The sequence below is a fragment of the Leptonotus elevatus genome, chromosome 14 (assembly GCF_054856555.1).
Source record: "Leptonotus elevatus isolate MCC_2025b chromosome 14, RoL_Lele_1.0, whole genome shotgun sequence".
NCBI classification, from domain to species: Eukaryota; Metazoa; Chordata; class Actinopteri; order Syngnathiformes; family Syngnathidae; genus Leptonotus; species Leptonotus elevatus.
Genome location: NC_141252.1, coordinates 13,258,900 through 13,271,704, shown reverse-complemented (window position 1 = coordinate 13,271,704; position 12,805 = coordinate 13,258,900). Strand labels below are relative to the sequence as shown.

Sequence of the window (12,805 nt, the reverse complement as noted above, 5' to 3'; positions counted from 1 at the left end):
CATTGGACTCGGGGTACTCTTCATTGTCCGATCGAATGTCCGCTTGTGCAGCTCCGCGTTTTCCGGCCTTAGCAGCGCTAGCCGCGCTAGCCGCGCTTTGCCGGTGGGGCTTACTACGTGTTCATAACAGTCACGTTGGCGTAGAGCTTCATCTTCATCATCATCATCAATCTGCATTGGTCGATGCCAACTCTCCATCGCCCGATCGAATGTCCGATTGTGTAGAAGTACCCGGCCGGCTATTGTGCGCGTTTTCCGGCCTTAGCAGCGCTAGCCGCGCTAGCCGCGCTTAGCCGTGAGGCTTACTACGTGTTCATAACAGTCACGCCAAAGCTTCCAACTTTGGCGTAGAGCTCGTTGTCATCATCATCGTTGACATCAATGCGCTTTTTAGTATTGATTGATGCTTTCCGTCTTTGAAAAAAATGCTCAAGCTGAGCTGCTTGTAACCGGTTGCTTGGTCAAGCCATTGTGGCTTGGATCAGCCATTGTCTCCTCAACACTCTAGCTCCGCCTCACGTCTTCTACTGACGCCCACGGTGGGCGGCCCATCCAACCTTGTGCAAAGAGAGTCATCGCTGCCCTCTAGGGGCCAAAACGAGTCTTTGACTAATCAGATCAGCCTGATTCTTTCAGCACAGCTGCCCAAGGCTTTCCTGCACCCGTTTTTGAAAAAAAAAAAAAAAAACATAGGGGACGTCTTTTAACGTCCTCGGCGCCCTTCCCTAGGTTTATGCTAAACGTTTTATAACGTTTATGGCAGTCAAAGAGTTAAGCCACTTTAATGTTCTTAACAGATCTCACCATCTCATATTATTGTGCACAGTGCAGTATGTGCAATACAACACTGGTGCACTTTCCCTGACATTTATTGTAACAGTCCAGTATTCATAGACAAAGGTTAAATGCTTCCAGTGGTGTCGAACCTTTCAGCTCCACTTCTAAACACCCGATGCCAGGATGTTCACAGTGCCATGTGTCAGTGTAACTGTAACTAAACTGAAGAAAAAAAATCCTGCTCACAAACTAGGGAAGCCATTTATTCAGTCACATTGAAATATGAGAAAAACAAATCGTCACATTTTCTTGGCCTTACTTAAACACAAATCCACCATAACCCATGGCACGGAGTTTGGAACAAATACATCAGTTGAAATGGCGGGCGGGTTTTAGGTGTTGACTCAGAAGAGAGCCATCACAAAGCCTGCGACAGGAGCGGCAGCAGCAGCACTTGCACCAGCTGAACCTAAAATGAAAGGTCCCACTTTAGAAATGAGAGCAAAAATCAAACACAATCCTAACCCGACATGCATGTTTTTAGAATGTTTGTTTTTATTTGTTCATTTTTCCTTTCGGACAATCATAGAGACAATTTACAACATTCAATGTGAGAGAATGCTGAAGAAGGAGAATGTACAAACTCCGTGAAGGATGGAGATTTGAACCTGGGACGTGCAAACCACTAGATCACCATGCTGGCTACACAATGTGTATGAAAATAACTTTTTAAAACTTTAAAAGGCAGCTCATTAGAACCTTCGAGATTTACAAAAACTATTGGTTTGACCACACAGCTGTGCATCTTGAGCAGCCACTCAATATGTGTTTACAGGTATGTATACCTGCAGCTGCTGCTGCTCCAGTCGCTGCTCCGGCGTTGATCAGAGAAGTCACCGCCACTGCGGCTGGGTACCCAATTGTGGCAAGAGCAACAGGTGCCAGAATCAGAGCCCCTCCTGGACAAGAACGACAGTCAAGCGACTATATTCGTACACCAATACAGTGTTGCCCCAAAAAGAATCTCACATCACATAAAAACCTCAGAGAAACGCACAAAAAGACATTTGTTAATTCATAAAATAATATTTTCGTAAGTTCCGTACACAGTAACAATTATTTAAATAATTGATTCATCTGAATTAATTATTGATTTAAAACATGGTTTAGCATTAAGACTGTTTTGACTACATATTCAACAAAATCTGGTGACTGCCTGACAGGGAGACAAGGAGCTAAGGAATACATAATGTCAAGTGAAAAAAAATGGAAACAACCACTCACTAACGGTGCTCTCTGGAGTGCAACCATTGCATGAATTGTGGTGTATTGTTATCTTAATTTACTTGAAATGAAAGCTATTATTCTGTTGCGTGAAGGGCAACAGGTCCATAAGAGCATGTAAGCTTTCTGCCCGTTATTGTATCGTTTTTAGTATTATTTTGGAGCAATAAAAAAATTAATGGCAAAGCTCCCTGCAACACACACAAAAACGCAAGGATAGTAACATCAGTGAACTGTTCCTGGGTGTGAAGGGATTCTTTTTATTTCTTACCTGCTGCGGCCGCTCCGCCTGCTGCGACAGCCAGTGCTGTAACTGAAACACAAAATGAGAGCGACCTTCATTTGGATAGTTAGGAATTCTCAGGCTAGTGTGCAGTGAACGCTGCAGCATAAGACTATATCCGTCTTAGTTTAGCCAAATTCAAAACATTTGTCCTGGCTGGTGATTTCAATTGGTTCACCGTTTGTCATTTGTGTACACATTGAGCTAAATTTATGGAATAAACACTTTTAACAGCGTTTACATAACGACCCAAATAATGTTTACATATTATGTGGATTATAGAACAATTGATACAATACATAAGGCTCCATTTATTTCAACATAAACTGTATATTTATTAAAAAAAAAAAAAAAACTCGTGGAAAAGTCAACTTGTTGCAAACTACTTTTGCTACATTAAGCACATACGTTCACATTTGTCCGCCGCCCAGCGAGTGTCATCAAAGTATAATTTAATCTACACGTTTGTCAGACGACAAAGATTAAATCTCAAAATCGACTAAAGCAAAACTATTACTCACGAAGTCCCATTTTGTCTGTGTCGCTTTCACCGGTTCGAAGACGTCTTTCCCTCAGATGACACAGCAGTTATGAGGTTCAGAGAATCGAGTGGGAACCCAGTAACGTTTACAGTAAATGTGCTCTGATTGGTCAGAAACACAAGATGCATCTCATTGGCTTTGAGGACTGTCAATCAATGGTTAGCAAATAGGAAAGAAGCCGGGCGAATTGTTGGGTCTTAGTTTGATTTATTTTCAGAGTTAATTAGTGAAGTCATGCGATTAATTACGAGAAAAAAATGTAATTACCTGGCGCCCCTAATTTTTAATAATCTTCTCTTTTCTTTTTTAAAATCGTGTCAGGCGATTTACATTTTTGATTGCAATTAACTGCATGACTTCAATAGTTAACTCCCGATTAATCACACATTTTTATATCTGTTCTAAATGTACAGTAAAAAAAAATAAAAAAAAGGTTTTCATACTCTTGTCAACAAATGTGGAAAAAATGTTAAATAGAAATAGTTCAAATTAATTTTGGACGTTTCTAGCCGTCAATGGCAGAGAATGAGTTAAGTGATTGCTAGCGACTCGTGTAAACTGAAGCCTATCGCAGCTGAAAAAAGAAAGTTCAACAAGTCCACTGTTATCAACATCAACGGTCCAATGTCTGTCGGGAAATTCCACAGCCCTCCCTTTCACTTTTTATTTTATTTTTTTACCTACAGCTGCTTCTGGACTTCAGTCTACGCATGATGACAAAACAACTTTTGTTCAGAATGTATGTACAGTCAGTATACAAAACATTTGAACTGTAATCTATTAGTTATCGAAAACAAAAATCCCATTTAAATAGATTACAGGTACATTCATAAAAAATGTGGATTATTCTGCAGGATTCTTTTTTTCTTTTTGGCAGTTTAGTCCTTCCCTGCTTTCAAATTACTCGGCCTTTTGAAACTTTCCTGGAGTCAAGTAGATAACTTGTCACATCGGTCTGTAGGGTTTATGCTTTTTTTTTTTAAACAACAACAAAAAACAAACGAGGCAGTGTGGACGGAATTATTTATTTTTTTTACCCGGCGAGGGGGGGAATATTCCGTTTAAAAAAAACGTGTGGATAAGGCTTTAGTTTGACTTGTTTGGTTTTGTTACGTCCTTCAAGGGCGTATTCATCTGTGAGTCTATTTTAATTTTATCAGATTGTATTTTTTAAACAATCTAAGCTTGCGCATCCACTGACGGCATCCAAACATCTTATCAGCCTACTGCACACACGTGTACCTCGAAGATTAGGATTGTTACCGGTTTCCTTCCACTGTAGCCACTTAAGAGTTCTCGCAGTCTTGGCCTGGAGTTGGTTTGATGAATGATTGTTTATGAATGCAAGTCTCTGAAAAGCAGTGTATTTCCTTATCAATAATCAAAGACAATTTAAAAAATAATAATAATAATAATAAAAAATAAATAAAATAAAAAATATATATAGCACAAACTGACATGTTACAAAGAATCTGCCCGCATCAATCAGTCATCCTTGTCAGAAACCGCCGACTTCCCACCATCGTCACTCTTCGTCTTCTGCCTCATTTGCCTTTGACCTTGATTTCTTAGGCTTGCCCACGTCTGTGAAAAAGAGTAGTTGATCCTGATGCAATGCACAAAAAGTTTGTTGCAACTAGGGATAGACCGATAATCGGCAGATAATCAGCGCCGATATTCAGCATTTTATGAATATCGGCATCTGCCTGTTTTTTTGTTTTGATGGCCGATATATCAAATTGCTCCAATGGGCGCTTTTCTCCTCCGTCTGCTCTGAGTCAGCGGCTGTTGACTCCCTGCAGCATTGGCCCGCCCACAGCACCATCTGATTGGTTGTTCGTGCAGTGCTAACAGCCAATAAGCAGCAATTAGCGGCTATTAGCCCACAGGCTAACGGCTAGCTCACGGATTAACGGCTATTACGTTAGCTGCAGGCTTTTTAGCGGTTATTTGGGAAATATCCCAGGGTTAGCGTGTGGGTGAACAGTTAGCCCACGAGCTAACAGTTAGCTTGCGAACATATAATGATGAAATCTTACCTTTGACACAATCGCGATGTAATTTCTTATGAAATATGAGTTATTTCGGTGGTTATTTTTCTTACCCCGAAGTCAAACGCTCGGTTCAGTAAAACCCCCGCCTCTCCTCCCTGTGGCTGCCGCGCCCCTCTCATGACGTTGTCCGAGTCGATTTTTAAAAATGAATAAACATTTGAAACAAAACGAGTCTTTGCCGCAAGAAATCGTGGAAGAGGAGGGGAGCAAAGAGGTTAGAGGGGGAAAAAAAGCACCACAGTAGGTCACAAACCCGCGCCTTATTGCTTGCAGGGCGAGCGCACTATGCACTACACCATCCATTCATTTGAATCCATCAGCGCAAAAGTCTTACTTGGATTTTAAGACAACCAATTGTCATTTCATTGCACTTTGGCATCGCAAATGTGAAGAATAATTGATTGCTTTGAATTCATTTGGACAGAATGTTTACTGGTTAAAGGCTACTTTTGTCATTATCCCATGGAGGGAGATCTCAAAGAAAGTGGGCGTGCGTTTAGTCCGCAGAGGCGGTTGCGGGGATGGGGCCGCACGCAATGACGTCAAACCTTGGCAACAGCTCGTTTTCTCAGGTTGGGAGGGGCTGGTGCTTGGAGAGCAGAATGACCTAGAATGACTCATAGAGGGGCGAATGGCGGAAAACACCACTTTGGTGATGTTTTTGGTGAGGAATTAGCATTTTAACACGGCAAAAAGCTCCAAAAAGTAGATTTTTCACATTCCTGTCCCTTTGAAGAAAAACATTCTGGAAGTACATGCGGTATTGGGGTAGTGTATTATTATTTTTTTTTTAATGAAGCACATGCATAATGCACATATAATAAAAAAAAATCGTCATCAGCATCTCTATGGAATATTATAGGGTGTGTGTTTATAGTTCAAAGTCTCAGGAAAGAGCTGGACATTAAGATAAGGAAATTTAGCTTGATGGGGGGGTAATAGTTCAAGGTATTGATTTATTTTCGAACACGTTCATCGTTTTAACAATTCGAGTTAAATGTGTCCTTTAAATCATGTTCTGCCGGTGACACAATAATCAGTGGTGGTTTATTGAAGGTTGACCGCCGTTACAGATGGCCTCTGTTGTCTTTAACAGGAGCTTGTGATCACGTGTCAAATGTGCGCATGCGTGCCTAGAGTGGCTCGCATGTTGTCAATCGAGCGTTGGGTGAGCTAAACGCTGACGTTTAACCGCAGAACTAACTTGCGCTATTGTTTTGTCTCGAAGCAATTGTTTGTAGACCGACACCAGAAGCTCCATGTCGGTGGCAAACGCGAAGCTTAGTGTCCTGAAGCCGGTGAGATACATATTGCCATTATTCTTGTTACAGTATTATGTCCCTGTGGTAAATGGCTACTGTAGACGTTGTCGCAAATAATGCAATGCGAATGTCGTCATTTCCCAGTATTAAGTCTGACCTCTCCACCTCAGGTGATCCCATATACAGGATCTATACCTGGAGGCCTGCATCCCGGAGAGATCATCATCATCCAGGGCACCGTAGCTTCAAATGCTGACAGGTGAGCTCTGATAAACACAACAGCATTTACATGCACAAAGTCTAACTCAGCCTTCCCAGCTTTTAATGAGCCAAGGCACATAGTTCACAAATGTGGAAGCCGACATGCTTTCAGTACACAAATATTTCAAAACACGCCTCCAAACAAAATGTCACAAAGCTGGATCCATTTGGTAATGTACACTCTGCCATCTAGTGGGAGAGCAACGATGCAATATTTGTAGCACTGTATATACATTTCAGTCCAATAAATGTACACTGTGCTCTTAATATAGCAGTATGTTTATGATTGTGGTTGTAGTTTCAATCACAATAAGCTTTAGCTGCATGGGAGGAAGCATCTTATGGTACTTCCTGGCTTTATTTTTTTTCTAGTTGTTTTTCAGCTTGAAGGCTTTGTGCCAATACTGACTACCAGTACATAAATCCCTCATGTACATTTTGGAATTATGGCCAAATAGTTCAATCTCGGTTTCATAACAAGAAACTTCCAATCTTGCCACCCTACCCCGCAGCACTGGCTTATGAAGAAGATAGGTCGGATCCACAGGGGAAAAAAATGGTGTCATAATTTGCCGTACGTGTTCTATTGAGGTTTCAGATCGACCTGTCCTGCGGCGGCAGTACCAGGCCGCCTTCTGACGTGGCCTTGCACTTCAGCCCTCGCTTTAAGGGCTCGCCCTGCGTGCGGTGCAACTCCCTGCTGCAGGAGACCTGGGGCCAAGAGGAGACGCTGCAACAGCTGCCCTATAAACGTGGGGCCCCATTTGAGACCCTCATCCTGGTGCACAAGGACGCCTTTAAGGTCAGAGATGCCAGAAATTGATCCTCAGTGCTGCATATTGCTATTTTATGACAGCATTTTTTTAAACAACAGGTAGCAGTAAATGGAGCTCACCTACTAGAATACAAACATAGAATCCCACTAAACAGGATCAACACATTTTCCGTGTCTGGGAAGGTCCAAGTGCAGGCTATAGGCTACATCCCAAACTCTGTAAGTTGTTTCTTGTCCTTACATGTCGTGAGTTTGCCTTCGATGTGACTAAAGTTGCCATTTGTCACTCTTAGGCAATATACTCAGAGTCTGGTGACCTGGTGAGTTTGTCCCTTTGCGCCACAGTCCTATAAACATTCTGTCATTCATTGTCATTGCCAATGAAAGTTGAAGCTCAGAATGAAATAAAGACTGTACAGTTGACAGGGTTGCATATTCAAGTTTCTTTCTTTCTTTCTATTTCCCCCTTAAGAGCCTCCCATACAAAGGCAGCATACTAAAAGGCCTAAGCCCTGGGCAGCACATAACCATCAAAGGACAGATCAGCATGTATCCTCACAGGTAACCTGCGCGATGTTGATCTTTGTCAGCCCACGCAAAAGCTAACTGGCCAAGTCTTGCTGCTCCAAATGTCTCCCAGCGTGACAGTGAACCTCTGCAACAGCGCAACGCAGAGCATTGCGCTTCACCTCAACCCTCGCATGAAATCCGGCACGTTCGTCAGGAACTCGTACCTGAATGGATCCTGGGGTCAGGAGGAGAGGGAGTTGCTCTTTTTCCCTTTTTCTCCCGGAGAGTATTTTGAGGTAAACTGCACCTTGTTTACGTCTTGAATAACAAAGGGCTTGTTGTTGAGGAGTGTGTCGTTTGTTGTCAGATTCTTCTCCTCTGCCAGGCACATCAGTTCAAGCTGGCGGTGAACGGCCTGCACTCGTTTGAGTTCAAACATCGGGTTCAGGACCTGAGCACCATCGACCTGCTGGAGATAATGGGAGACCTGGAGCTCATGGACGTCAAACTGTGGTGATCCAGATGGCTGCTTTTTGTGTGTGTGTGTGTGTGTGACTTCAGTCTTATATGCGTCACCATTGACATTTGTTAGCTTGTTTTCCCCATTATGTCACAAGAATGTTAAAAAATTTGATGTGTGGGGCATATCAGTGACAAAAGAATTTTGTATTATGCCTTCCTTTTGCATTTAAGTACTGTGTATATAGTCCTTTATTTTTACTTGCCAGAACAGAAAATAATCTTAAAATGTTACTTCAAAAACATTTCCTTTACAGTTAAATTGTGTTATGATGGAGACTTGTTGCACCATGAATTTAAAGTGACCACTTCAATTCTAACAAACAGCGAAAGAGGAAACCCATGTATAATTATTATTATTATTTTTTTTTAAACGTGTTTATTCTCCTATATTTTTGTGTAGAAGCGTAAAGAATAGCTGATGGAATGTGGGACCCTTAATCTGTGCTCTGTCTTGATGAAGAAAAAAAAACATGTAAATACAGCGACTGTTACTCACTTTCAGTTTGCAATACCACTGTTCTTCAAATCCTAATTAAGAAACAAGTACAAATATAATGCTGAGTGTAATTGACACTGACCATTTTTGTAATTTGCAGTGGTGGAGGACAATCATAATGGGGGCTTTAACACTTAAGACGAATCAAGGGAACAATGTTCTTCACACTACACTTTGAATCACTATGACCAAATATAACAATATTATTTTTCACTGCTGCAAAGAGGACCACATACGGATTCAATTATAAAATTACCAACAACCAGAATATGCGTTTTTTTCCCTCTTACCTAAAAATGCAGTGAATTGTATGGACTCAGGAACATGCCCATTGTTTCATTGGTAAAACGTGTATGGAACAAACTCAGTTTTTGGCAAATGGCTTGCCTGCACCACGCTTATTCAGCCACAAGGTGTCAGAAGAGTACTACAAACTAAAGACAGCCGAAGAACATGGAACCACATACCGATTGCCTTCTCGTGTCATCCCATTACCGTTTTTAGGGTGTCGACTCGAAGAAAAGAAGAGCGCCCTCTATGACGTTTAACCATCAATGCCATAAGTCGGTTGTTCTGTTTTCAATGCACAAGTTAGGAACTTCAACAAACTATTTGCCATCTGATAAAAAAAAAAGTGATTTATTTATATCCACAGGAAATATAATTTTTTAATAACCTTGGTACAATACAACTGTCATTCCCCCCAACATAAAAAAAGTAGAATGATATGCAATAGAGTGACATCAACCATTGTAACTGCTGAGTGTGTACATGGGGTAAAACAAATAACTGTCCTATTCGAAACTGGCAAAAAGGCGCAAAGCTTGGTTTATGCTTGATACATGTACGTTCCACGCGGAAATGAGACTGGCTGACACCACTTTTGCAGCTCTGTGTCACGGACTTATATGTGATTGAACCGTCAACAAGACCCTGGCAGCTGAAGCCAAAGGGCGGCCATCTTACGTTGCCACATTTACTGACAACTTTTGTTATTTGTGCGTGTTTTACGCTAGCATCCCTGTATGGAGTCATGAGAGCGAACTTCACGGTTTGCATCGACCATTCAGTGTATGTTATCTCAATGTCGTGAATTGTGACACAAGAGGTTTGCATTTCGCAGAATTTTTTTTCCTGATGGGCTTTACGTTCACATGATTGTTGATGGCTCTGACAGCATGATGCAGACACATTTTTGAGTAGCACACATAGGTACACCTTATTGACAATTCCCAACTTAGCTTACAAGTCAAAATGGCGGTCAATTCGGTGAAAGGAAGCTCTTTGCTCATTGAAAATCTTTGGACTTTGGGGTTGTTGTAATTTGATTTGTAAGGATTTTTTTTAAATTTCAAAATGTGATGAAATGTCTTTTTAACTGACAATCTGCCTGGTTAGAATGCTACTCACAGGCAAAAGGAATACCATACGCTGTTTAATTACACCGAAGCTTTTGCATTGTGTTGCATTGCAGAAATATCAGTAATACCCAGAAGATGTTTGGAATTGTCAATAAGTCTTTTTCTTATCAATGAAATGTACATGTTAACGCTTCTCCCAGACTTAATGGTACAACTGTACGTCATACACAGTAGCATTTGGCACTGTAGAGGCAGAAAATAACATGAAAAGAAATCAATGTATTCAAGTTAGGCGTCCTTGGTGAGTGGCAACGTAAGATGGCCGCTGGTGGCGTCATATCTCCCAATGGCAAGTACACAACATTGATAGTCCAGTCTGTGCTCTGTACGGGTTGTCCCCGCTGTTAGCTAACATTCTCCCAGACTATAGGGGGCAGTGAAGAGCGTCTACAGCAGGGGTCTGAAACTTTTAGCTCGGGGGTCATTTGGAGCTGACGTGATATTTTGAGGCCGCCTACTTGACAACATAGTGCAACCCCCCAAATTTTAAAAAATTGTTTTGCAGTGTTGTTGCCCAATTGTGTGTACGTTGTGTGTGTGTTTTTTTTAATCACTTATGGGTTGCCATATGTAACAGAGGAAAATGCATCCTGTCACCCAGTCCCAGTCATGTATTTTTCAAAACTTGCCATGAAGTGAAAGGTTGATGACAAGAACAGCCAATTTCAAGAAAATTTTATGTTTTTCAAATGTATTTATTTATTTATTTTTTTAGCACAGGGGCCACCCTGACATGATTTGAATGCACAGAGAAAGTTACCGTGCTCAAGAAATCATATGTCATTACTCAACTAGATATGCTGAGGCTGAGAAGTATGCAAAGTTCCAGGGAGATGAGCGAGGATGGGGTTGCCAATTTTGTTCCCCTTCTCAACAACCATTTACTTTCTGTTCTATCCAACCATTTTATTAACTATTACTAATGAAGATTGGAATAGTTGTACTTTCTTTGAATATCCCCTTTTTTGTAAAATACTTGATGAACTCTCTCTCCAGCGGCCCCCACATAAATTGAGTTTGAAACTCTTGTTCTACGGTGCATGAACAACACTTCACCACAACAGTAATGAAAAAGTATAAAAGTTTTTTTTTTTTTTTTAATATATAAACTTCATCAATAATAACAATTTACAGAAAACATGTGGGACCGTCTGCGGAATTACAAATTTTTGTCGGTGTGCTGTGTGGAAAGTTTGGCAATGGGCAATGTGGATGCCGCGTGGAGAGGTTTGGTTGCTGAAATGACATCATTTCGCTCCATGGACTTTGCAGATGTATCAAGCAAAAAACAGGTTTAAGACTGTCTGATGCCCCCCAAATACAGTGAGACTTATGATTTTTGACCAAAAATGTCAAGAACCGTCAAAAATGTATACATTTTTTGCTTGAAATGTCTGAGACTAACAGACATACACCACTTTGGAAAACAAACCCTTGCGCACATTAGAGGAGACATTTCCCATCACGTTCAAAGGGAGCGAGAAAAGTGTCGACACAGCAGAGAGGTTTTGGCAAGGTGTTGGCTGAGGTGGCTTGCGCTCACTTGGGTTGTGTTCATGCCCCTTATCAGCTTTGGACTTCCAACCATGGCACTGGTGGGAACCTGAAACCCAAGGTGAGTGCTCCCTTGTCAGAAAGTGGCACGTTTTCGGGGCTGTGTTCAGTTTGTTTGGTTATCAGACAGAGCTGAGCTTGACCAGTCCTCTGACAGAGTCCTCGTGCAGCGAGTCCTGGCTGGCCGGAATGTAAAAGCCGGCCTGCACAGTGTGACTGTGACCCAGGGGGCTGTTGCAGGGAAGCATACCTGGGGGTGAGGGCAGGTCCTCTGGCGTGAGAAAGTGGTGGTGTGCCATCTGGTCCTTGAGGGGGCAACTGTGATTGTGCGAGTGGCCGTGCGTGTGAATGGGCAGTATGTCGGCGGACTCCTGGCAGCTAAGGCTGGCCGTGGAGGTCGGCGGCGTGGGCTGCCCGAGGGGGAGTGAAGTACAAGGACCGCCCAGACCGAGCGAGGTGCGGCTCGGGAGTGATCCTCCGTTTTCCGGGGAGGCCGTCATGATGACTGGCTCGCTGCTCTGCTGCTGGAGGAGAGGCGTGGCAGCGGCCTGCAAAACGAATTTAGTGCTCTGAATGCACTGGTCTTGGTCACACTGAAAATAGACGAAAGAAGTCCGAGGAAGAGCGGGCGAAGGGGAAAACGGGGACATGGAGGTGATGGCGGATAAGGGAGAAAGAAGCAAGAGGGAATGATGATTGGAGAGGGGAGGAAAAAGGAAGGAACAAGATTTTAGTACCCTCATTAGAATGCTGGGCCCACAAAGAACCTGTACACCAGGAAAAAGCTCAAGTTGAAAAGGTCAGTTGTTGCCTATTGCTCCGCTTTACACCTCTACAAGTGGCGCATGGAAACAGGTTTAAGGTATGACCATTCACACATTCATACGGTGAATAGGCTTGTGAGAATGTGGGAAAATTCCGGTAAATTGGAAGGAATTTTCTGGTAAATTTCCATGGGAAGTTAAGATGGGGAATTTTGGAAAAACTCCAAGTTGGAAAACTTTCCATGTACATTACGTTTGTCTGAATTTGTGGGAATTAATTTGAAACGTTGGGTAATTTAA

General features: G+C 42.2%; 2 protein-coding genes and 2 long non-coding RNA genes across 6 annotated transcripts in view; 1 reads left to right on the top strand and 3 right to left on the bottom strand.

The window, feature by feature from the left end:
• Nucleotides 1-1,019: 1,019 nt before the first annotated feature.
• On the bottom strand, nucleotides 1,020-2,990 carry LOC147163057 (uncharacterized). The gene is made up of 4 exons (XR_015097006.1): nucleotides 2,866-2,990; nucleotides 2,333-2,374; nucleotides 1,623-1,736; nucleotides 1,020-1,246 (listed from the first exon to the last, which is right to left on the bottom strand). It is a non-coding gene; the product is annotated as an uncharacterized LOC147163057 (long non-coding RNA).
• Nucleotides 2,991-3,537: 547 nt separating this feature from the next.
• LOC147163056 (uncharacterized) lies at nucleotides 3,538-5,643 on the bottom strand. The gene is made up of 3 exons (XR_015097160.1): nucleotides 4,991-5,643; nucleotides 4,345-4,470; nucleotides 3,538-4,237 (listed from the first exon to the last, which is right to left on the bottom strand). It is a non-coding gene; the product is annotated as an uncharacterized LOC147163056 (long non-coding RNA).
• Nucleotides 5,579-8,841, top strand: LOC147163055 (galectin-8-like). The gene is made up of 8 exons (XM_086095602.1): nucleotides 5,579-6,238; nucleotides 6,373-6,461; nucleotides 7,055-7,265; nucleotides 7,338-7,457; nucleotides 7,532-7,558; nucleotides 7,711-7,799; nucleotides 7,879-8,044; nucleotides 8,116-8,841. The coding sequence occupies exons 1-8, from the start codon at nucleotides 6,200-6,202 to the stop codon at nucleotides 8,263-8,265; spliced, it is 891 nt and encodes a 296-aa protein (XP_085951728.1). The 5' UTR covers nucleotides 5,579-6,199; the 3' UTR covers nucleotides 8,266-8,841.
• A 545-nt stretch (nucleotides 8,842-9,386) lies between these two features.
• Nucleotides 9,387-12,805, bottom strand: part of zdhhc14 (zDHHC palmitoyltransferase 14) — a 28,761-nt gene continuing 25,342 nt past the window's right edge. For 2 of the 3 annotated variants that reach the window (XM_086095187.1, XM_086095188.1), the window contains exon 10: nucleotides 9,387-12,334. In XM_086095187.1, the coding sequence (XP_085951313.1) occupies nucleotides 11,864-12,334 (471 nt within the window). In that variant the 3' untranslated portion in view covers nucleotides 9,387-11,863. The remainder of the gene's footprint in view (nucleotides 12,335-12,805) is intronic. The other variant, XM_086095190.1, reaches the window with a different exon arrangement.